Source organism: Marmota monax, unplaced genomic scaffold, assembly GCF_021218885.2.
Source record: "Marmota monax isolate L192 unplaced genomic scaffold, Marmota_monax_Labrador192_F-V1.1 WCK01_AAM20220418_F8-fsc00056, whole genome shotgun sequence".
Lineage (NCBI taxonomy): Eukaryota > Metazoa > Chordata > Mammalia > Rodentia > Sciuridae > Marmota > Marmota monax.
Window position 1 is genome coordinate 6,716,105 of NW_026695212.1, and position 23,735 is coordinate 6,739,839.

The 23,735-nt window shown below is 36.0% G+C and overlaps 1 protein-coding gene across 2 annotated transcripts in view; it reads left to right on the forward strand.

The window, feature by feature from the left end:
• Rab3ip (RAB3A interacting protein) overlaps positions 1 to 23,735 on the forward strand; it is a 61,352-nt gene that overhangs the window by 10,125 nt on the left and 27,492 nt on the right. Inside the window, exons 2-3 of one of the 2 annotated variants that reach the window (XM_046430702.2) lie at positions 4,726 to 4,998; positions 5,705 to 5,963. In XM_046430702.2, the coding sequence (XP_046286658.1) occupies positions 4,751 to 4,998; positions 5,705 to 5,963 (507 nt within the window). In that variant the 5' untranslated portion in view covers positions 4,726 to 4,750. Of the gene's footprint in view, positions 1 to 4,725; positions 4,999 to 5,704; positions 5,964 to 23,735 lie in introns of those variants that run through there. The other variant, XM_046430703.2, reaches the window with a different exon arrangement.

Genomic DNA, 23,735 nt, shown 5'->3' on the forward strand with positions numbered 1-23,735 from the left:
GGATTATAATTCCACATAAAAAGAAACATTTCTACTAGAATAGTTTAGTAGTGGAATGGGAAATAGTTCTAGTGGTTAAGGATTTGGACTTTGGAGATCCAGACAGAATCCACTGAAATATCCCAGAAGTGCACTGAAACGATACCTAATATTTAATAAATTCTCAGTAAAATCAGCTGTTATTATCATGAGAGAAGCCACTTTGTCTTTCTGTGTGACTGGGACTGGTAGTTGGATGGCTCAGCTCTCCAATTCCTCCATCTCCTCCTGGGCCCTTTTGTAGTTTTCTGCTCTCAGTCTCCTTTTGCTGTGCTGGAAATAGAACCCAGAGCCTCTGCGTGAAAGCATGCACCTACCACTGAGGTGCACCTCCAGTCCCTGCTTCCCCTCGATTATTTTGAACAAATAAACCAAGTAATCTTACTTCATATATAAATACTTTAGTGTATATCTTTTAAAAAAAACAAGGATTTTTAAAAACAAAACCATAATTCCTAATAATATCATTTGTTTGTACTGCTAGTTTACTCAAATAAGAATCCAGAGTCTATACATTATAGTTATGTCTCTTGTATCTCTTTTTAAAATTAACCAATTTTCTCTCCTTATCTACTCCACACCCTCTTTTAATAGTTTTTTTTTTTTCCCCCTGACAAAACCAGATAGTTTGGGGCTAGGGTTGTGGCTTGTGGTAGAGTGCTTGCCTAGCATGTATGAGACACTGGGTTGGATCCTCAGCACCATATAGAAATAAATTTTTAAAAAGGTACATCAACAATTAAAAAATATTAAGACACACACACACACACACACACACACACACACCCCAAAACAAAACAAAAACCAAAAAACAGATAGTTTGTCCCTGAGAATTTACCAAAGTCTGGATTTTTCTGCTTTGGGCCCTACAATATTATTTAATATGTTCCCTTTTCTTCTGTATTCATTACAAACTGATGAAGATGTAGAGGCTTGATTGTTTTGGGGGTCTTTTTTTCCTTGGGGTAATGTTTTGTGAATGGTAGTGGTATTCATTTCTTATTTACCACATAATACACAGCATCTGGTTCTCTCCCTTTTTGTGATAAGATGTGCTCAGTACTGTCATTCTGATTCATTAACTATAAAATTCTTCAAGCAGCCTTTTCTGTTATGGTTTTAATAGCTATTACTAATTATTTCATTAGAATTGTGAAGGTATGTTTGGAAATAGATTTTTTTCTTTTTTTTTTAATTTTTTTTTCTCACAAACTGTTTAGCTCCTTGATATACAGGAAGGTAGGGATAAATACATCATTCTTTCCTTTTATTTACCAATTTTGAAAATAGTGAATTGGTTCCATAGCAGTGATCAAAGGAGACCAGTGAGGGTTTCTTTGTTTGTTTGTTTTATTTTTAGTATCATTATGAACTCATGGACTTAAAAATATTTTGAATTTCAGTTCTTTGAAGATGTTCTCCTTTTTGATGTTCAGATGTCCCATCTTTGGTTAGTGGGAGTCCTTATATTATTCCAGTAATTTTTGATAACTTTTTTGCTTTCTAGTGTAAGAAGATGTTCTAGGGTCCTTTTGTAGGTTACTGCCCCAGGCTTGTAATCAGCTGTTTTTCCAAGGAGCTCTTGTTTATGTTTTTTTTTTTTTTGTTTGTTTGTTTAATAGAAAATGGTATTTCTCTGAGCATGTGGGTACCCAGTGCTACTGAGTTTGTCAGTGTTGCTGTACTTTTTCATCAGATATAAACATGGGACTATTTTTTAGTAGAAAGTTTTTCTGCTATTTTTGATTCAAATTTAGAGCTATGAGATTTTTAACTTCTTTGATTTTATACTTGTGTCCTTTTTTCTCAGATGCTGAAAAATCTTAGCTCCAAGTGACATTAACAAAACATTTGCTTCATCTTATATGTGTAATAGTTTCAGAATAACAGTACCAATGTTACCACTCATCACTGAAAATAGTTTGAGTTTTTTCCACTTCCTTTTGTCCGTAAACATTCCACTAGAGTTTTATACTTATATTACTGTGTTTTAAAATAATATGAAATAATTCTTTTGTATATGGTTAAGGTATCACCTCAATATATAGTTAGGTTTCTTCTATTTTTAGGGACTCTTAAAATTTAATCTTGTTTTATTATTTTTATGATTTTAAGTTCAGTTCAAATCTGTCAAGCAAGGTACAGTCAGAAAGATCTAGATTTCATGCCTGTTCATTCCTATCTGTTTTCTTCCTCCTATAGATAACTATTTTTTATTAGTGTTTGGTTTGCCCTTCCATTTCTACAATGTAAACATATATACATACAAATATATATCATATACATTTTGTGTAAATTTATAAATATATAAATAAATTGTACTTTTATTCTCCTTTCCTAGATAAAAAGTAGATTATAATACCTAGGTACTTATCCTTTAAAAAAATTTATCAGAATATCTTCAGGGTCTCTTCATAGCAGTGTGTAGATATTATTTATTTTTCTATAGCTATATAGTGCTTCATTATGAGAATGTACCCTGGTTCAATAAAATAGTCTTTTGCTCTTGCAAATAATGCTGTTAGCCTTATGAGTATGCATTTTTTTTTTGGAGGATAAAGCTTTAAGAGTGGCATGATGGGCCATGCACTAACTGAATATGCCATTTTTCTAGTTATTATCACATTTTCTCAGGATTTATATCATTTTTCATTTCCAGAAATGGAAATGCGTTTATACCCTATGATTCAGTTAAATCTTCAAGGTATAGATAGGTGAATTAGAAGTATATGGGATAGCTGGGCACAGTGGCACATGCAGCCTCTCTAGAGACTTGGGAGGCTGAGACAGGAGGATTGAAAATTTAAGGCCAGCCTTGGCAATTTACTAAGACTCTCAGCAACTTAGCAAGAACCTGTCTCAAGAAAAAGGACTGAGGATGTGGCTCAGTGGTAAAGATCCTGGGTTCAATCTCTAGTCCCCCTGCCACTCCCCACCAAAGTATTTGGGATAAAGGAAAGGAAGTGTCACAAATAGTTACTGATAAAAATGTCAATTGAATGAAAACATTGCAAAGGGGTTCTACCTTAAAATGAACTGATTAATGATTTAATATTCAAGTGAAAAGAAATATAGATTTTCCTTGGGGTATGTGTAATTATGAATAAAGGTGAAATTTATTTATTTTGGGTGAAAATAAATTATAATGGAGTATTAAACACTTTAAATTCCTTGCTAATCTGAGTTATGATTTGACATAGTGGATATTTTGCATGAGGAAACAAGGGTTAGTTAACATTTTGAGGACTGAAATTACCATTTGTAATTAATAGTTTATTGCATTTGAAAATGGCATTTGTAGATGCCAAACCAACAATTTTGGTCATTCATGTATGTCCTAGAGATCTGTCATGTAGTAATCTGTACTTTTGAGAAAATATATAAATATTGAGTCACCTCTTTCTCAACTTCACTGAAACCTTTTTATTCTCTACTTGAAATTTTAAACATTTTATTGGAGATATGAGAGTTAAATTTTTCATTTAGTTTAACATGTTTTTGTATTTTAACGTGGAAGAAATTATATACTCTACTGATGCTTGTATTTGGGAACTTTAAAGTTCTGGGAAGTATAATTCATGATTATCAAAGTACAACTGTAGTAGAAGTTGGGTTTAGATTGTAGAGGAATTTACTTTTCAGGCTAGTAAGTTTAGACTTTATTCTGTAGACAGTGGAAACTAAAGGGTTTACAGAATCTTGAAATGAAAAAGTTGAGTGGATATGTCTTAGTTTTCGTGTAAACTTTGTAATGTAATTGGGTAGTTTTATAAAATGTTTTTGTTAGCAGAGAACCTACATATACTTGTTATTGTTAGTGGCTATTATAACAATATTTATTTAGGTCGTGCTGTGTGCCAGGCATGTAGTATTCTACTAAGCACTTTAATGGATTGTTTCCTTTAATCCTCACAACAAGCAGAACATTGGAGGAAATTTTTTTGTCCTCATTCTCATTCCATCAGAGAAGAAATTTTAGGTTTAGGGAAATGGAACACATTATCCAGGATTGGATCCTGGTTCTATTTAGGACATTGTTGAGTCAATCAGTAAAATTTGATTGAGGTCTGCCCATAAGATGTTAATTTGATCAGAGTTAATATTCAGATTTTGATGATGATTATGTGATTATGTAGGAGATTGGCCTTGTACTTGGGATACAGTTTTATATATACTGAGATATTTAAGGGTTTATGGGTATCCATCTGAAACATTCTCAAATGGTCCAAAAATGTCAACAGTTTGATAATATGAGTGAATGAGCATATAGGAGCTCTGTAATATGTAGGTAAATTTAGAGAGAGAGAGAGAGAGAGAGAGAGAGAGAGAGAGAGAGAGAGAGAGAGAGAGATTGATTGTGTGTATCTTTACTGCCTTTTTAACTTTCTGTGATCTTGGTTAGAAAAAATATCAAGCAGATTTTTATGTATTCTTCATACTTACTTATCAAGTGTATTTACTTTAGCAATATTAGTTACCATTTTCAAGTTTCTTCCAAATCAGGTGGTTTACCTTTGGTAGTATGTATACTCTAAGGTCATTAAGTATTAAGTGATTGTAGGTCTTTCTTCTTTAGTCTCTCTTAAGTTTTTACTTTATTATGGACTATAAACACATAATTTATGCATCTTAATTTAGTTTTAAATATCAGCATCAAAAATAACAATCTGCTTTTTGTTTTAATAGGTTATCTTATGATGAGGCTTTTGCTATGGCTAATGACCCCTTGGAAGGCTTCCATGAAGTAAACCTTGCTTCACCTACTTCACCAGACCTTCTTAGTGTGTATGAATCAGGAACTCAGGAGCAGACTACCTCACCAAGTGTCATCTACCGGCCACATCCTTCAGCTTTATGCTCTTCTATCCAGGCTAATGCATTGGATGTTTCTGATCTTCCTACACAACCTGTATATTCATCCCCCAGACGTTTAAATTGTGCAGAAGTATCTGGTATCAGGTAGGATTATTTAGGATTATAGTTTTTAAAAGATGGGCAATTTGCTTAGTTACTTTTAAGTGTAACTATTTTTGAAAATTTGAATAACATCAGCTTCACTGTGTAGAGTGATGTATAATGCTTCAGAACAGGGGTTGAAAAACTTAATGTAAAGTGACAGATAGTAAATATTTTAGCCTTTGTAAGACATATAGTTACTGTTCCACCTATTCATTTCTGCCTTTATAGAGTGTAAAAACCACCATAGACAGTATGTAAATGAACGAGTGGGCTGTGTTCCAATAAAACTATATGGACACAGAATTTTGAGTTTCATATAATTTTCACATGCTATGAAATTGTATTCTTTTGAGTTCTTTTCAACCATTTGAAAATGCAAAAGCCATTTTTGGCTCATGTGCCTTATGAAAACAGGTGGCAGGCTTGATTTAGTTTGCAGGCTATAGAGCCGACCCCTGTTCTTAACATTATCCAGTAGAACTTTTGGTAATGTTAAAAATGTTCTGTTTCTCTGTTAATCTGCAGGAAAGCTATTAGCTTCATGTGGCTGTTGAGCCCTTCAAATGTGACTAGTATGATTGAAGACTTGCTATTAATTAAATACAGAAGCTACCAAATTGGATAATGCAGTTTTAGAGATATGGCTTATGCCATTTCTTTGGTGCTTATGCTAATACTTTCTGAAAACTGTTTCTTTTCTTTATAGCATTCATGTTACAGACCCAGCATCTTCTGTTACCTCTGGAGCTGCAGCTGAGTTCACTAAATTAACTACAAGGAAGGACAACTGTAATGCAGAGAGAGAGTTTTTACAGGGAGCTACTATCACAGAGGCTTGTGCTGGCAGCGATGATATTTTTGGGTTGAGTACAGATAGTCTGTCCCGTTTACGAAGCCCATCTGTTCTTGAAGTTAGAGAAAAGGGCTATGAAAGATTAAAAGAAGAACTTGCAAAAGCTCAGAGGGTAAGGAAAAAAAAATATTCTTCCATATATCATGTTAGAAATTACTGCTTCTCCATGGGGTAGGGCAACTAATTAATAGGTATCTTTACAGTTCTAAACATACCCTTCACATGTGCCCAGCCTCAGCTTCTGTGTTTTCCTTGCAGCATCAAGGAATATGAAATTGGCTGGGTAGTAAAGAAGCCCATCTAAGAGGACTTATTAGGAAAATGTGATTCTAAAACTCTTCTGGTCTCCTGTATTGACTAATCTCTGTATTACATTATCTGTAAGGCAAATTTAGTGGATTATATTCCAGATGCCTATTTTTTCCTTCTTATGTCTAATTGGCTTGATACTCATTTATTTGAAGTCATCTGGTCTAATTCATATTGTTTTGAGAATTGTTTTAGTAATATCACCTTTGTTATTCTGCTGTTTTTGAATATTTTCTGTATTTTACCTTGGAGAATTTTCTTTTCTTGGTAGATTATTCTGTTTCCCATTTGTTGTTCTTTAAATTTTTTGCTATTTATTTCCAAATTTGTGGCCATATATTACTTTCTTATGAGACAGTCTTTAAATTACAGAGGGAAATATATAACATTAAGAAGCAAAATATCTCAAATGAACATCTAAGTTCCCACTTTAAGAACCTAAAAAAATGAGAGTAAAATAAAATCAGAGCAAGTTGAAGGAAGGAAGTAATAAAGATAAGAGTGGAACTAAATGAAATTGATGAGAAAAAATAGAGAAAAATGAATGAAACAAAGTTCTTGTTCTTTTAAAGAGCAATAAAATTTAACATACCTCTGGTAAGCCTGACAAAGAAAAAAGACACAGATTATCAGTAGCAAGAGTGAAACCGGGATATCACTACAAACCCACATGTCTAAATACAATAAGGGAATAATATGAATGACCTTACATATTTAAGATTTGATAACAGTGGTGAAATACTGATTTACACATATAAATTAAAAAGGTAGGGCAAATATTCTATAGACATATAACTTTCAGCGTACTGTGACATTTCACAAACATGTATTTCACCTTTTCCCAACTATACTTGTCTCTCAAGAACAAGAACATAACTTTTTTTTTAATCCCCACTTCCTAGCATAAAACAATATAATGCTTACTGTATATGCCTCCTTATTAGTGCCTCAATAAATAGATGATTGTTAAACAGCCATGAAGATATGTCAAACTATATTTTAACAAAGAATGTTATCAGGAAGAAAAATCAATAGTCCTTTTAGTCTTTTCCCAAAGAGAAGGGATGTGGTGAGATGTGATTGTGTTTTGCTGCTACCATTTGGCTCAGACTTTATTTAATATACAGTATTTTAGTGAAATCACAGATACAGAAGTAAACTGTTAAACATATATATCTACCTTTCAAAGCACGTTGTGTTTACTTATTGATCACAATAAATCTCTTAGCTCATTTAGGAAATCTTTAGTTGTGTTTAGAGGTTGTTGAGATAATTGAAATAATAATGATGTATATGCACATATATAGTGAATTTTATTGTGATGAGTACAACATAGTTTTAATGTTAAAATTCTAGAAAGGACTCTTGAATATGAAAATATTTTCTGAATTATGGCAACTGTGATTCAAAACTTACGTCAACAGCCATTCCTGTTATTCCAATTTTTTTTTAAGAGAGGCCAGATTTTTTTGACATTTTTTTCTTTCTTCTACTTTTATTTGTTTCTATTTAAAGTGAGTTTCTTATAGGCAGGATATAGTTACATCTTGATTTTTTATCCTTTCTAATAATCTCTATCTTTTTTTTTCTTCTTCTTCTTTTTGGTAGTACTGGGGATGGAACTGAGCTATACCCCAAGTCCTTTAAAAAAATTTTTTTTTTTTTTTTAATTTGAGACACGGTCTCACTAAGTTGCCAAAGTTGGCCTTTAAGCTTAGAATCCTCCTGTCTCAGTCTCCTAAGTCACTGAGATTATAGCTGTGCACCCCCATAACCAGCCTTTTAATTGACATGATTTGAGTATTTACATTTCATGAATGTTGATATGGTTTTTAAAAAACTTCTATCATACTATTTGTTTTCTATTAGTTGCATATGATTCTTCTTTCCCCCTTTCTTCCTTTTATGATTTCTTTTGTACTCTATATTTTTTATGAATTGATCTTTTCTTTAGCATATTGGCTATGTATCTTTGTTGTGTTAATTCAGTAATTGCTTTAAGGGTTTATAGTGTACATATTTAACTTGCACTATCTTCAGTGATAGTATCCTACTTCACATACAGTGTAAGAATCTTTAAAAAGTATATTTCTGTTTTTCCCATCCTATTTTTGTTGTTATTGTTGTTGCTGTTACGTAATAATTGTATAGTATAGTGGTTGCATGGTGGCATTTTTGTATGTGAACATAACATAATTTGATCAGTTTTGCTCCCTGATACCTCCCCTTATCCTTACCTTCTCCCTCCCTAACTCCCTTTCTCTACTTTTCTGCTTTCATAATGTCCTCTACCCCCACCCCCCCACCCCAGCTTCCACATATGAGAGAAAATATTTAATACTTGTCTTTCTGAGTCTGGTTTGTTTCACTTAACTTGATGCTCTTCAGATCCATCCATTTTCTGCAAAAGATGTAATTTTGTTGTTCTTTATGGCTGAATAAAACTCTATTGTATATCTCATCTTTTCTTTATCCTAGTCTAGACACCTAGACTGATTCCATAACTGGGCAGTTGTGAATTGTGCTTTGATAACATAGGCACACATGTATTACTAAAACATGCTGACTTTAATTCTTTTGGGTAAATACCAAGAAATGGTATAGCTGGGTCATATGATAGTTCTACTTTCAGTTTTTTAGGAACCTCCATACTGATTTCCATAGTGGCTGTCCTAATTTGCATTCCTACCAACAGTTTATCTTTTTTCCTGAATCCTTACCGGCATTTTTTGTTATCTATATTCTTGATGATTGTCATTCTGATTAGAGTTAAATAGAATATCAGTGTAGTTTTGATTTGCATTTCCTTGATGGATAAAGATGTTGAACATTTTTTCATTTAGTTTTTGGCCATTTGTACTTTTGAGAAGTGTCTGTTCATTTTATTTGCCTATTTGTTAAATTGGATAATTCATTTTATTAGTGTTGGATTTTTTGAGTTCTTTATATATTCTGGATATTAAATACTCTGTCAGAAGAGTAACTGACAAAGATTTTCCCCCATTCTATAGGCTGTGTCTTCACACGGCTAATTGTTTTCTTTTGCTGGGCAGAAGCTTTTGAATTTGATGATATTCTATGTATTGATTCTTGATATTCCCTGAGCTACAGAAGTTTTATTCTAGAAGTTGTTGCTTGTGCCTATGTGTTGAACTCCTTCCCTTATGTTTTCTTGCAGCAGTTGGAAAGTTCCTATTCTTATACCTAGGTCTTTAATCTAATTTAAGTTGACTTTTGTACAGGGTGAGAGATAAGGTATTGCAGGGGGACCAGCACCCTGCCAGGGTAGATTCCTGCTCAGGAGATGTGATCCACCTGAGAGAAGTAGAAAGTCTGAAATAATTACTAAGAAATAGAGGCAGAGCCAGAAATTAAATAAAAAGGAAGCAGAGTTAGATCTTCCAGTCCTAATAAGAGCTAGAACTGAACAACTAAAAAATGGCTCCATTTTTAAAAAAAAAATTTTGTTGTATTCTATTTATTCTAATTTGTTATATATGAAAGCAGAATGCATTTCAGTTTATATTACACAAATATAGCACAATTTTTCATGTCTCTAGTTGAACCCAAAGTAAAGTCACACCATTCGTGTTTTGATACACGTACTTAGGGTAATGATGTTCGTCTCATTCCACCATTGAACCCAGGGCCTCACACATGCTAGGTGAGTGTTCTTCCTCTGAGCCACAACTCCAGCCCATCCAATTCTTTATTTAAGGGGAAGCACATCAAAGGCAAGGTTAAGGTTTCAGTGGAAACTGTGGAAACCTTCTCTGTGTTGCAGGGGTCTTGCAGCAAACAGGTTGATTGGCATCTTGGCAAGCCATACTCATCTCCGAGAGGCTGAGTGGCTGTGTGGCTTCAGGGGGTCACCCCATCTCCATTGCACTGCTGAACTTAGAGGCAGCTAGGTAGGAAGCCACGTGAACCAAGTATTCTCAAACCAGCAATATTGCTGCTGGGGGTTCTCACTGGGAGTTCTCCATACCAGGCTTTCCTGCTTAATGGCTTCCTTGTCTTTTAGGTTCTTGCACAGTTCAAGGATGGTTCCTGGCAATAGGGATCTAGTTTCATTCTTCTACACATGTATATTCTGTTATCCCAGTACCATTTCTTAAAGAGGCTATCTTTTCTGCACAACATGTTATTTGTTTGCATTAAACAGTTGATTATCGTTTATAGGGATTTAAATAATGATACATAGGTACCCATGTAGCTGTCATTTCTAGTGCTATTCTTTTCTGCATATGTATCTAGATTTTTAACTGATATCATTTTCCTTCTGCTTAAAGGACATTCTTTAACATTTTTGTTTTCCATGTTTGCTTTTGTCTTTTAACTTTTATATATATGAAAATGTCTCTTTTTATTTTTGTTTTTGAAAGCTATTTTCTCTGGATAATGAATTTTACATTGATAATGTTTTTCTTTTAGAACTGTAAAAATGTTGCTCTAGTATCTTAAAGCATTATTCATTATTTCTTACAAGTAGTCTGCTGTTATCCTTACTTTTATTCCTCTGTATGTGATGGGTTTTCCTCTAGGCGTTTATGAGATTCCTCTGCAAGTATTTTGATAATGATTTGCTTTGGAGTAGTTTTTTTTCAGGGTTTTGTGTGTGTACGTATGTGTGTGTTTGGCATTTGTTGAGTTTCTTGAATCTGAGAGTTTTAAGTTTTGTAAAATTTGGGACATTTTGGCCAGTATTTATTCAAAAGTTTTACATTTCTCATAATCTCACTCCTCCTTTCCAATTCCTGTTACACATACATTAGCTTACTGGGTTTTTGTTTTTGTTTTGGGTACCAGGGATTGAACTCAGGGATGCTTGACCACTGAGCCACATCCCCAGCCCTTTTTAATATTTTATTTAGAAACAGGGTCTCACTAAGTTGCTTTGAACTCATGATTCTCCTGCCTCAGCCTCCTGAGGTGCTAGGATTACAGGTATGCACTGCTGCGCCCAGCTAACTTACTGGGGTTCTATTTATTCATTTAAAAATCTTTTTCCCTCTTGGTGTTTCATTGTGGATAGTTTCCTGTGCTGGGTCTTCAGTGTCACTGTGCTTTCCTTCTGCATTTTCTAATCTGTTAATATCATACAATGTATTTTAAAACTTAAACATTGTAGTTTTCATCACTAAGAGTTTGCTTTGGATCATATACATTATGCTTATCTATGTATAGGATCTCTATATATGTATATGATCCAAATATATATATATATATTTATATATACATAAATATATTTTAGTTTTGCATAATTAGTCTTACCTCTATTCACTCTTGAGCATGTGAAAGACAGTTTTAAACTTCTCTAGTGTTTAATCTCTTCAAATAGCAATCTAAGGCTCGCTTGATTTGTTTCCCATTTCTGGAGGATCACTGTCTTTTGTTCCTAAATGTTCAATATCTTGAAGATTGTTGTTTCATATATATTACCCAGTTTCTTAGTTGTGTCAGGTGGTGGTAAGTTTGACCTTTGTTACTCTATCTTGATTTGAAATGAAAGTTGTATTTCCTATTTGTATTATTTGATTTTCTGTCCCGTCCTATACAAGTACACCCCCACATAAAAATTTACACTTCCACATACATGCTTTAGTTATTATGTTTGTGCTTATGATTATGTGCTGAGCATATAGTGAATTCTCAATATATTTTGTTAGTTAAATCAATAGTTCACATGTATACAGGTATAGTGGTGTATGAATAGGCACACATGCATAATATATTATTAGTTGAGGTGATTCTAGATGTTTATAAGTACCTCCAAAATTTTAGTGACTTGACCTAATAGAGGTTCATTTTTATTCATTTAGTACTCTGAAACAGGTGTTTGTAGTTGATAGGCACTTCTTTGTGAAATGGTTTTTATAATCTCTTAGAGCTGAACTACCTCTTCCCAGCAACAAACCCATACACTGTGAGTAGGGGAGCCCCCCATGTGACCACTGGCTTTTAGGTGCAGGAATGCCAGAGGTAATGGTGTTGTCCTTTAGTTGTTTGGACTTCCACATGTTAGTGCTTAAGACTGGCTTTTGGTGGAATTCTCATGTGTAATTTGAGCTTTGGTATGTCCTTATGAAAATGTAGACTTTTGTGCTCCATTCCAGACCTGCTGAAACAGAATTATTTTGTTGAGGCTTGGCAGTATGCATTTTCATCAAACTTCTCTGTTGATTTTTTTTACATTCACTAAAGGGTGAAACCTGCTGGGATTATCTTCAACTTTTACTCTTCCTTAAAAGAGAATTAAATGGTGTGAAAATAAAATGCAGTAGGATAACTTGCAGCCATAGGAAGTTAACTCAAAAACACATACCTAGTACCAATTAGCATGGGCCTACTAACTGTAGCCAAGAAAGTTTGTAAACATTTGCCATGTTCATTCATCAGCGAGTGTTTCTTTTTTTTTTTTTTTTTTTAAATTTTTTTTTATTGGTTGTTCAAAACATTATAAAGCTCTTCACATATCATATTTCATACATTAGATTCAAGTTGGTTATGAACTCCCAATTTTACCCCAAATACAGATTGCAGAATCACATCGGTTACACATCCACATTTTTACATAATGCCCTATTAGTAACTGTTGTATTCTGCTACCTTTCCTATCCTCTACCATCCCCCCTCCCTCCCCTCCCATCTTCTCTCTCTACCCCATCCACTGTAATTCATATCTCTCCTTGTTTATTTTCCCATTCCCCTTACAACCTCTTATATGTAATTTTGTATAACAATGAGGGTCTCCCTCCATTACCATGCAATTTCCCTTTTCTCTCCCTTTCCATCCCACCTCATGTATCTGTTTAATGTTAATCTTTTCTTCCTGCTCTTCCTCCCTGCTCTGTTCTTAGTTGCTCTCCTTATATCAAAGAAGACATTTGGTATTTGTTTTTTAGGGATTGGCTAGCTTCACTAAGCATAATCTGCTCTAGTGCCATCCATTTCCCTGCAAATTCTGTGATTTTGTCATTTTTTAGTGCTGCGTAATACTCCATGGTGTATAAATGCCACATTTTTTTTATCCATTCATCTATTGAAGGGCATCTGGGTTGGTTCCACAGTCTAGCAATTGTGAATTGTGCTGCTATGAACATCGATGTAGCAGTATCCCTGTAGTACGCTCTTTTAAGGTCTTCAGGGAAAAGTCCAAGAAGGGCAATAGCTGGGTCAAATGGTGGTTCCATTCCCAGCTTTCCCAGGAGTCTCCATACTGTTTTCCAGATTGGCCGCACCAGTTTGCAGTCCCACCAGCAATGTACAAGAGTACCCTTTTCCCCACATCCTCTCCAGCACTTGTTGTTGTTTGACTTCATAATGGCTGCCAATCTTACTGGAGTGAGATGGTATCTTAGGGTGGTTTTGATTTGCATTTCTCTGACTGCTAGAGATGGTGAGCATTTTTTCATGTACTTGTTGATTGATTGTATGTCCTCCTCTGAGAAGTGTCTGTTCAGGTCTTTGGCCCATTTGTTGATTGGGTTATTTGTTTTCTTATTGTTTAATTTTTTGAGTTCTTTGTATACTCTGGATATTAGGGCTCTATCTGAAGTGTGAGGAGTAAAAATTTGTTCCCATGATGTAGGCTCCCTATTTACCTCTTTTATTGTTTCTCTTGCTGAGAGAAAACTTTTCAGTTTAAGTAAGTCCCATTTGTTGATTTTTGTTATCAACTTTTGTGCTATGGGTGTCCTATTAAGGAATTTGGAGCCCGACCCTACAATATGTAGATCGGAGCCAACTTTTTCTTCTATCAGACGCAGAGTCTCTGATTTGATATCTAGCTCCTTGATCCACTTTGAGTTAACTTTTGTGCATGGCGAGAGGAGGGGATTCAGTTTCATTTTGTTGCATATGGATTTCCAGTTTTCCCAGCACCATTTGTTGAAGATGCTATCCTCCCTCCATTGCATGCTTTTAGCTCCTTTATCAAATATAAGATAGTTGTAGCTTTGTGGATTAGTCTCTGTGTCCTCTATTCTGTACCATTGGTCCACCCGCCTGTTTTGGTACCAGTACCATGCTGTTTTTGTTACTATTGCTCTGTAATATAGTTTTAAGTCTGGTATCGCTATACCGCCTGATTCACACTTCCTGCTTAGAATTGCTTTTGCTATTCTGGGTCTTTTATTTTTCCATATGAATTTCATGATTGCTTTATCCATTTCTACAAGAAATGCCGTTGGGATTTTGATTGGCATTGCATTAAACCTATAGAGAACTTTTGGTAATATCGCCATTTTGATGATGTTACTTCTGCCTATCCATGAACAGGGTATATTTTTCCATCTTCTAAGATCTTCTTCTACTTCTCTTTTTAGGGTTTTGTAGTTTTCATTATATAAATCTTTCACCTCTCTTGTTAGGTTGATTCCCAAGTATTTTATTTTTTTTGAGGATATTGTGAATGGAGTGTTTTTCCTCATTTCCGTTTCAGAAGTTTTGTCGCTGATATACAGAAATGCCTTTGATTTATGCGTGTTGATTTTATATCCTGCCACTTTGCTGAATTCATTTATTAGTTCTAGTAGTTTTTTTGTAGACCCTTTTGGGTCTTCTAGGTATAGAATCATGTCATCTGCAAATAGTGATAATTTAAGTTCTTCCTTTCCTATTTTTATGCCTTTAATTTCTTTCGTCTGTCTAATTGCTCTGGCCAGTGTTTCGAGAACTATATTGAATAGAAGTGGTGATAGAGGGCATCCCTGTCTTGTTCCAGATTTTAGGGGGAATGCCTTCAATTTTTCTCCATTGAGAATGATGCTAGCCTGAGGCTTAGCATAGATAGCTTTTACAATGTCGAGGTAAGTTCCTGTTATCCCTAGTTTTTCTAATGTTTTGAACATAAAGGGATGCTGTACTTTGTCGAATGCTTTTTCTGCGTCTATTGAGATGATCATATGGTTCTTATTTTTAAGTCTATTGATGTGGTGAATAACATTTATTGATTTCCGTATATTGAACCATCCTTGCATCCCAGGGATGAATCCAACTTGATCATGGTGCACAATTTTTTTGATGTGCCTTTGTATCCGGTTCGCCAGAATTTTATTGAGGATTTTTGCATCTATGTTCATCAGAGATATTGGTCTGTAGTTTTCTTTCTTTGAGGTGTCTTTGTCTGGTTTCGGAATCAGGGTGATGTTGGCCTCATAGAATGAATTTGGCAGAGCTCCTTCTTTTTCTATTTCCTGAAATAACTTGAAAAGTATTGGTATTAATTCTTCCTTAAAGGTTTTGTAAAACTCCGCTGTATACCCATCCGGTCCTGGGCTTTTCTTGGTTGGAAGTCTTTTGATTGCTTCTTCTATTTCATCTATTGTTATTGGTCTGTTTAAGTTGTGAGTATCCTCCTGACTCAGTCTGGGCAAATCATATGACTTAAGGAATTTATCAATGTCTTCACTATCTTCTATTTTATTGGAATATAGGTTTTCAAAATAATTTCTAATTGTCTTCTGTATTTCTGTAGTGTCTGTTGTGATATTGCCTTTTTCATCCCGTATGTTAGTGATTTGAGTTCTCTCTCTTCTTCTCTTCGTTAGCATGGCTAAGGGTCTGTCGATCTTATTTATTTTTTCAAAGAACCAACTTTTAGTTAATTTTTTCAATAGTTTCTTTTGTTTCAATTTCATTGATTTCCGCTCTGATTTTAATTATTTCTTGCCTTCTGCTACATTTGCTGTTGTTTTGCTCTTCCTTTTCTAGGGCTTTGAGATGAAGTGTGAGCTCATTTATTTGTTGGTTTTTCCTTTTTTTGAGGAATGACCTCCAAGCGATGAATTTCCCTCTTAAAACTGCTTTCATTGTGTCCCATAGATTCCGATATGTTGTGTCTGTATTTTCATTTATCTCTAAGAATTTTTTGATTTCTTCCTTTATGTCTTCTGTAACCCATTGATCATTCAGTAGCATATTGTTCATTTTCCATGTGATGTAGGATTTTTCCTTCCGTCTTTTATCATTGATTTCCAGTTTCATTCCATTATGATCAGATAAAATGCATGGTATTATCTCCACCCCTGTATATTTACTGAGGGTTGCCCTATGGCATAATATATGGTCTATTTTTGAGGAGGATCCATGTGCTGCTGAGAAAAAAGTATATCCACTTGATGATGGTTGATATATTCTATATATGTCAGTTAAGTCTAGGTTGTTGATTGTGATATTGAGTTCTATAGTTTCTTTATTCAGCTTTTGTTTGGAGGATCTGTCCAATTGTGAGAGAGGTGTGTTGAAGTCACCCATAATTATTGTGTTGTGGTCTATTTGATTCTTGAACTTGAGGAGAATTTGTTTTATGAACGTCGCAGCACCATTATTTGGTGCATAAATATTGATAATTGTTATGTCTTGTTGGTAAATGGTTCCTTTTAACAGTATATAATGTCCTTCCTTATCCCTTTTGATTAATTTAGTCTTGAAGTCAATTTTATTCGATATGAGGATGGCCACCCCTGCTTGCTTACGAGGACCGTGTGCATGGTATATTTTTTCCCAACCTTTCACCTTCAGCCTGTGTATGTCTTTTCCAATCAGATGTGTCTCCTGGAGGCAGCATATTGTTGGATTTGTTTTTTTAATCCATGTTACCAGCCTATGTCGCTTTATTGGAGAGTTTAAGCCATTAATGTTTAGAGTTACTATTGATATATGGTTTGTACTTCCAGCCATGTTTGATTATTTATCTTCTTTTTTTTTTTTTTTTAATTTAGTTTGTTTCTCCATGGTTAGCTTTCCCCCCGCCCTCTGTCTTTATAGAGGCACTTCCCACTGATGGTTTTGGTTATTGTTTTTCATTTCTTCCTCGTGTAGTGTTTTGCTCAAGATGCTTTGCAATGCTGGTTTTCTGGCTGCAAATTCTTTTAGCTTTTGTTTATCATGAAAGATTTTTATTTCGTTATCGTACCTGAAGCTTAATTTTGCTGGATACAGAATTCTTGGTTGGCATCCATTGTCTTTCAGTGTTTGAAATACGTTGTTCCAGGATCTTCTCGCTTTCAGCGTCTGTGATGAAAAATCCGTTGTTAACCTTATTGGTTTACCCCTGAATGTAATCTGCCTCCTTTCTCTTGTAGCTTTTAGTATTTTCTCTTTGTTCTGTATATTGGATATCTTCATAACAATGTGTCTTGGCGTTGGTCTACTGTGATTTTGTGTGCTCGGTGTCCTGTATGCATCTACAATTTGTATATCCGTTTCCTTTTTTATTTCTGGAAAGTTTTCTGTAATTATTTCTTTCAGCAGGTTACTCATTCCCTTGGTTTGAATCTCTGTACCTTCTTCTATCCCGATGACTCGTAGGTTTGGTTTCTTTATGTTATCCCATATCTCTTGGATGTTTTTCTCGTGGTTTTTAACCAGCCTTTCTGAGTTGGCTAGGCTCTTTTCAAGATGATATATTTTGTCTTCATTATCTGATGTTCTGGCTTCTACTTGCTCCACTCTGTTAGTGATACTCTCAATTGAGTTTTTAATTTGGTTTATCGTTTCCTTCATTTCTAGAATTATTGTTTGGTTTTTTTTTATAATCTCAATCTCCTGATAAAGATGCTTAACTTCTTCTTTTATCTGTCTATGTAATTCATTTTCAAAGTGTTCTTTCACTGTTTGGATTTGCTGTCTCGTATCTTCTTTAAGGTTCCATTCCATCTGTCTAAGGTATTCCTTGAGTTCTTTATATGACCATTTTTCTGCTGACTCTAGGTCCTCCTGAATATTTAGGCTGTCCTTCATTGTTTGTACTCCTTTTCTTCCTTGCTTTTTTATGCTGCTCATGTTACTTCTTGTTCTGTTTGACTGCTGAGTTACTGTTTACTCTTATAGATTTATTTGATGCTTGAGAGGAAAGATATTAGAAGGGAAGGGAAGAAGTCACTAAAGAGAATGAGAGTAGGCAGGTAGAATTCAAGGAAGGGGGAATAAGAAGATTGAAAAGAAATGAAAAGACAAAAGAAACAAGAATAACAAAGATTAGATAATAAAGAAAGAAAGAAAAGACGGAAAAAAAAATTTTAACAAAAATAATAGTGATAATAAAAAATGAAAATTAAAATTAAAAAAAAAATAATAATAAAATAAAAAAAATTAAAAAAAATAGAAACATTGAAAAAAAATTAAAGAACAACAACAAATAAAAATTGAAAATGAAAGAAAAAGAAGAAAGAAAAAAAAAAGAAAAAGAAAAGAAAAAAAAATGATAATAATAATAATAATAAATGCAGTCCTAGAGTTCTATTAACTTCTCTTCCAGTAGGTGGAGCTGTGCCCACTGGGCCAAGCTTCTCCTCTCAATAGGTGGGAACCATTCACTGTGCAGCAGCTCTTTCTCCTAGACTGGGCGGGTCTCCAATCCTGAGTGTCTAGGGCCTTGTCTTTTGTTTCCTCAAGCCAGGCCGTGCTCACCTGTGGCGCTCACCACAATACTGTCTACACGCCAGGTCTGCTGCTCCTGGGAGCCCTGTTTTCATGAACACCTGGGCTCACTCTCCCTGTTTGCCTCCCTCAGACCCTAAGTTTGTAGAGCTTGGGGCTGAGATCCCCCAGCGAATTTGCTTGCCCTCCTGTAGCCACGCCCCCGGTAGCTGGTGCAAGAGACCTCAGTTGTCAGCACTGGTGGGAGCGGTAGCCGGGAGTTCCGCGCCGCGAGTCCCGCGCCACTCCTGGTTCCCTCGGTCTGGTTATTGCGTTCACAGGAGAGCTGGGAGTGGCCCTTAAGGTTTCCCCGCTGTGTGGAGAGAGATGGCTAGGGGATTACACACCTGTCGCGCTGGTTTCACTGCAGTTATCTCCTCCGCCCATGACGCCATTTCTCTGCCATGGTGATATCCCATGCAAATGGTGACCGTTTGTTCCCTTTGCCGGATGACCAATGCAACGGGTGGGTCCTGACTGTCTCTCCCAATCCCCGTTTCAGTCCTGTGGCCACTGCCTATGAAGGCTCGGTTGGCTTTTACCTCTGTAAGTTCCTAAGGGCCGGCCAATTATTTCAGCGGGATCGTTAGTGCTGAGTCACATGAAGCAGGCGAACCGGAGCTTAATTGCCTCCGATTCGGGCTCTGTGTGTGTGTTCTGAGGGGCCCAGCCTGTACACCCCAGATCCACGTCAGCTCAGCATTGCCTAGTGATCCTGAGCAAACAGCATTTAGACAGTTTACGGCTCCCTATGCCCTCACAGTTGAAGATGTCAGAGACTTGATCTCTCTGCGCCTGCCACCATGTTACATCTCCTCAGTAATATTCACGTTGCCCTTACAGCTTCCTGGTATAAGCAAGTTCTTGGGATTATACAAACTGCTGCTTCTGTTTCCAGTCCAGATTTCTAGAAATGAAACTCTGGGCCGCGCTGACGAGCGTCCGCGCTTGTCTGCGACCGTAGCAGAGCCGCCCTGGCAAGCGTCCGCGCTTGTCTGCGCCCGTAGCAGAGCCGCCCTGGCCTCCGCAGCTCTTCAGCCCGGTGCCAGGCCCCAGGGCCCAAGCGGCTGCCGCCGCGGCTCTCCGTCCCCCTCCTCCGGAGCACGGGTCCCCTGGCAGGGGGGTGCAGAACGACCCCAGAGCAGGCTCTGCCCGAAGGTGCAGCGGCGAACAGGCCACAGAGACGCTCGAGGCTGCAGTCCAGCCTTCGGAGGACAGGGCTCGGCACGCAGCCCAGCTGCAACCTCTAGGTGCGGCTGCCGGACAGTTTATACGGAGCCATCAAGACAGCAAGCAGAAAGCAAATGGCGGCTCCCGCGGAGTGGATTTTCGGCACAGAAACCACAGCCCCGCCAGCAATCCCAATCCACAAACTCTCCCTGTATAAAAAATATTCAAAAAAAAAAAAAAAAAAAAAAAATAAGGCGGGGCGCACTGAGCTTTCTTTGCCTCGGGTACTTACAATCCACTGCTGATTGCACATTCAGCTTCTCCGCCCGGAGCGAAGCGAAAGAGGAAGCAGATGGGAGCAAAGCGCCCGCGGCTCTGAGCAGCCAAGCGTCTCTTTTTCGATTTCTTTGTTCTTCCTGCTCCTTGGCAAAGTGGTCCACTACAGATTAACGGTGAAAGGAGCTTTAACAGACTGTGCGAAATCTCTATTAAAGCCGCTGCTTTGAGCACCACGCTCAGCACTTCAGCAACCCCCGTACGCAGCGGCCATCTTCTCTATCGTAGCTCCAGCGGCTGTAGCGAGTGTTTCTTGAGTAACCAGAGTATTTACAGGATTGTATTAGGCTGTGTTGTATGCAAAATGTTAGATATGAACCTGAGTTTATTAGGGAGAAAAGACTTGTTTACATGGTAGTGTTTTATGGATTCTGAGCTGTACATTTTTTCCCATTAACTTTTCTGAAATCAGTGTGAGTCTTCTAGTTGCTGTCAGCTAGGCAAAGATTGTGGCAGTTGTCATTGCCTACTTGGGTGCAAACTTGTTCACTGTTGTTCATGTTATCAGTTTAAGACTTTTTCCCTCTGGTATACTGGGGATTGAACCCAAGACTTTATGATTGCTAAACAAGCACTCAACCAGCCCTCTTGTTATTAATTTAATTGAATTATGTGAATTGGGTGCTCTATTTTTTTTATCTTAAATACTGTGTTAAAAACATCTTCAGAAGGATTTCACTATAATATGACATTGAAACAAAAAGAAAGAGACAAAAAAGCAATGTAACATGATAAAATTCTGTTTATCAGTTTAGAAGAGTATTCCTTATCACATAAAATGGATATTCTAAGAGGAAAAAAGCATGGTGTGATAGTTTTATTAGCAGTGTATTTTCTTTCCTGATGTATAAAATGTTTATCTTAAGAATCATGAAGTCGCTGGGTGTGGTGGCACACGCCTGTAATGCCAGAAGCTCGGGAGGCTGAGGCAGGAGATCGTGAGTTCAAAGCCAGCCTCAGCAACAGTGAAGTGCTAAGCAACTCAGTGAGACTCTGTCTCTAAATAAAATATAAAAAGGGCTGGGGATGTGGCTCAGTGGTTGAGTGCTCCTGAGTTCAATCCCTGTACCACCCCGCCATACACACACAAAAAAGAATCATGAAATCTTAAATTTGTTGAAATATACTTCATTATAGAGTCCTGTTATTCTCTATTCTTAATACCTCTTGAATTTTCTCTAAAACCATTTTAAATCTGTATCTCTTGCCTAAAATATTACAGGAATTACTGTGTTCTTTCAGTCCAGTTTTTTTTAACTTAGCCAAACTCTAAAAGTCATCATTCTATATTACAAATTTGATTGTTGTTATATTAAAATCTTTCATAATCTTTTAGATAATTTCCTCTTGCTTTTAAGGTAAGTCCCAATTGTGTAAAAAAAAAAGCCTGCCATTTAAGGCTTTTCAAGACAGATCATAAACCTAACTTTTTTTTTTTTTTTGTGGCATCTACCCTCTTCATATTTGGCTATATAAAGCACACTTCTTAATTTCTTCCTTTGCATTTGGAAGATTCTTCTAGTACGTACACATTACTATTTATAAAATTGCCTTTGCAACCCTCATTAGGCAATGATGTCATGAATTTGGTCTTTTTTCTTTCACATCTCTTTACCTAGATGAATGCCTGATGTGTTGTTAACAGAAACAGTATTTATTGAAAGTATGAATTTTGAATAACTATATTACAGTACAAGGTTTTGATAATGAAAAGTACAAGTGAAGATCTAAAAAATATTCACATGAAGTACACATTTTACTTCATATTAGTAGATTGAATTGAACCCGGAGGCATAAAGAGAAAGTTATCAGCTGGGTGTGCTGGTACATGCCTGTAATCCCAGCAACTTGGGAGGCTGAGGCGGGAGGATTGAAAGTTCAAGACCAGCCTCAGCAAGTTAGTGATACCCTGTCTCAAAATAAAAAATAAAGAGGACTGGGCATGTGGCTCAGTGGTGAAGTGCCCCTGGGTTTATCTTGGTAACAAGAAAGAAAGTTATCAGTTATTCATGGGGAAAGAATTCAGGAGGATGGGATCAGCATGGCAATGAATGGAGAGCAAATAAGACCAGTTTAACTCACCTTAGAGCATGGATCATGGGAAGTAACTCTGAAAAGGAAAACGGCATATGTTGCAGAGCGTATTAAGGTGAGGTTTACTCTACTTTGGTAGATAGTAGGGAACTACTTGAGAATTTTGCTTTCATGAATGACATATGAATTGATCTGTTGGTTTGAAAGCTTCTCAAGGGTATAGTATTTTATTTGTTTTTGTATCCTGGAAATTACCATACTGCTTACGTAGTAGAAAATGTTGAGTGAAGTTAGATTTCACATAAAGTTGTAAAAATTAGGATTTGAAAGGACCTGACATTAAATTTATGCATTTATTAATGTGTAAATTAATGTAGGGAGAGCTGGCATTTAAAAAAAAATTTTGTGTTAGATGGACAGCATGCCTTTATTTTATTTGTTTGCTTTTATGTGGTGCTGAGGATTGAACCCAGTGTCTCACACGTGCAAGGCAAGAACTGTGCCACTGAGCTACAGCCTCAGTCCCAAGAGAACTGGCATTTTAATGATGTCTTTCTGTCCAAGAACATGGATTTTTCTTTCTATTTGTTTAGGTCTACTTTTGTGTTTTTTCATGACTATTTAAAAGTTTTCATTGTGCCTTGTAGTCTTTAGCATTTTAAATTTCCTTTGTCATCTTCAGTGATTTCAGTCCTGTCCTGTCCATTTTATTTTTCTTATATTGTTTTTGGTATAGTTCTGCCCATCCTTTTATTTTTAATCTGTCTGAATCACTTCACTTTAGGTATGTCTGTTGTACAGAGCATAGGGATGGATTTTGCTTCTTTGCCAGGTCTGAATGTCATTTTCTTTTAATAGATGAGTTATATCCACTTAAATTTATTAATAAAGATGCTGTTTGGGCCTTTTTTGTCACATAACTTTCCGATGTTTATTGTATGTGTATATGAACCTTTTCACTATGTACCCGGTTTGCTTTGTATTTTCCTTCAGTTTTTCTTTTTGGTCATTTGGAAGGCTTTTATTTTCATTCCAGTTGTTACTAAAGTGATAGTCTTTGATGTATCTAACAAATAGTTGTGACAAAACATGAATATTACTTTTATTTTTTAAAACTGGAACGCCCATAAGTACGTGGAGAGGTTTGTGTGAAATATTGAAAGACTGTTTGGGCGTTAGGTGTGTCATTAGGAAATCAAAGATTTAAGATAAATTGGCCCTTCAGTAGAGACTGTCTTTGGTCCCCACCACAAACAATACTAAAATAATTTAATAACTATTTCTTTCCTTTTTCTCTATAATTTAATTTTAGTTACAGGTACCATCATAATGTTAACCTCTGTAATCTGAACTATGTTCAAGTTTATACACATTGTTTTGTGAGCCTCAAGTTGTATCTGTTTACTTTCAGCTAATTTCTTAAAAAGTTAGGAGACTTAGTTTCATCTTTCACCTATTTTTTCATTTCTGTATTCTCAAAACTTATGTCATTTATATACTGTTTTGTTAGCTTTATCCCATTTAAAATATAGACACTTTTTTTTAAGAGAAATTTTAGGTTCATAGAAAAGAGGAAAGTACAGAGTGCCCATTCAGAGCCCTTCACCATAAG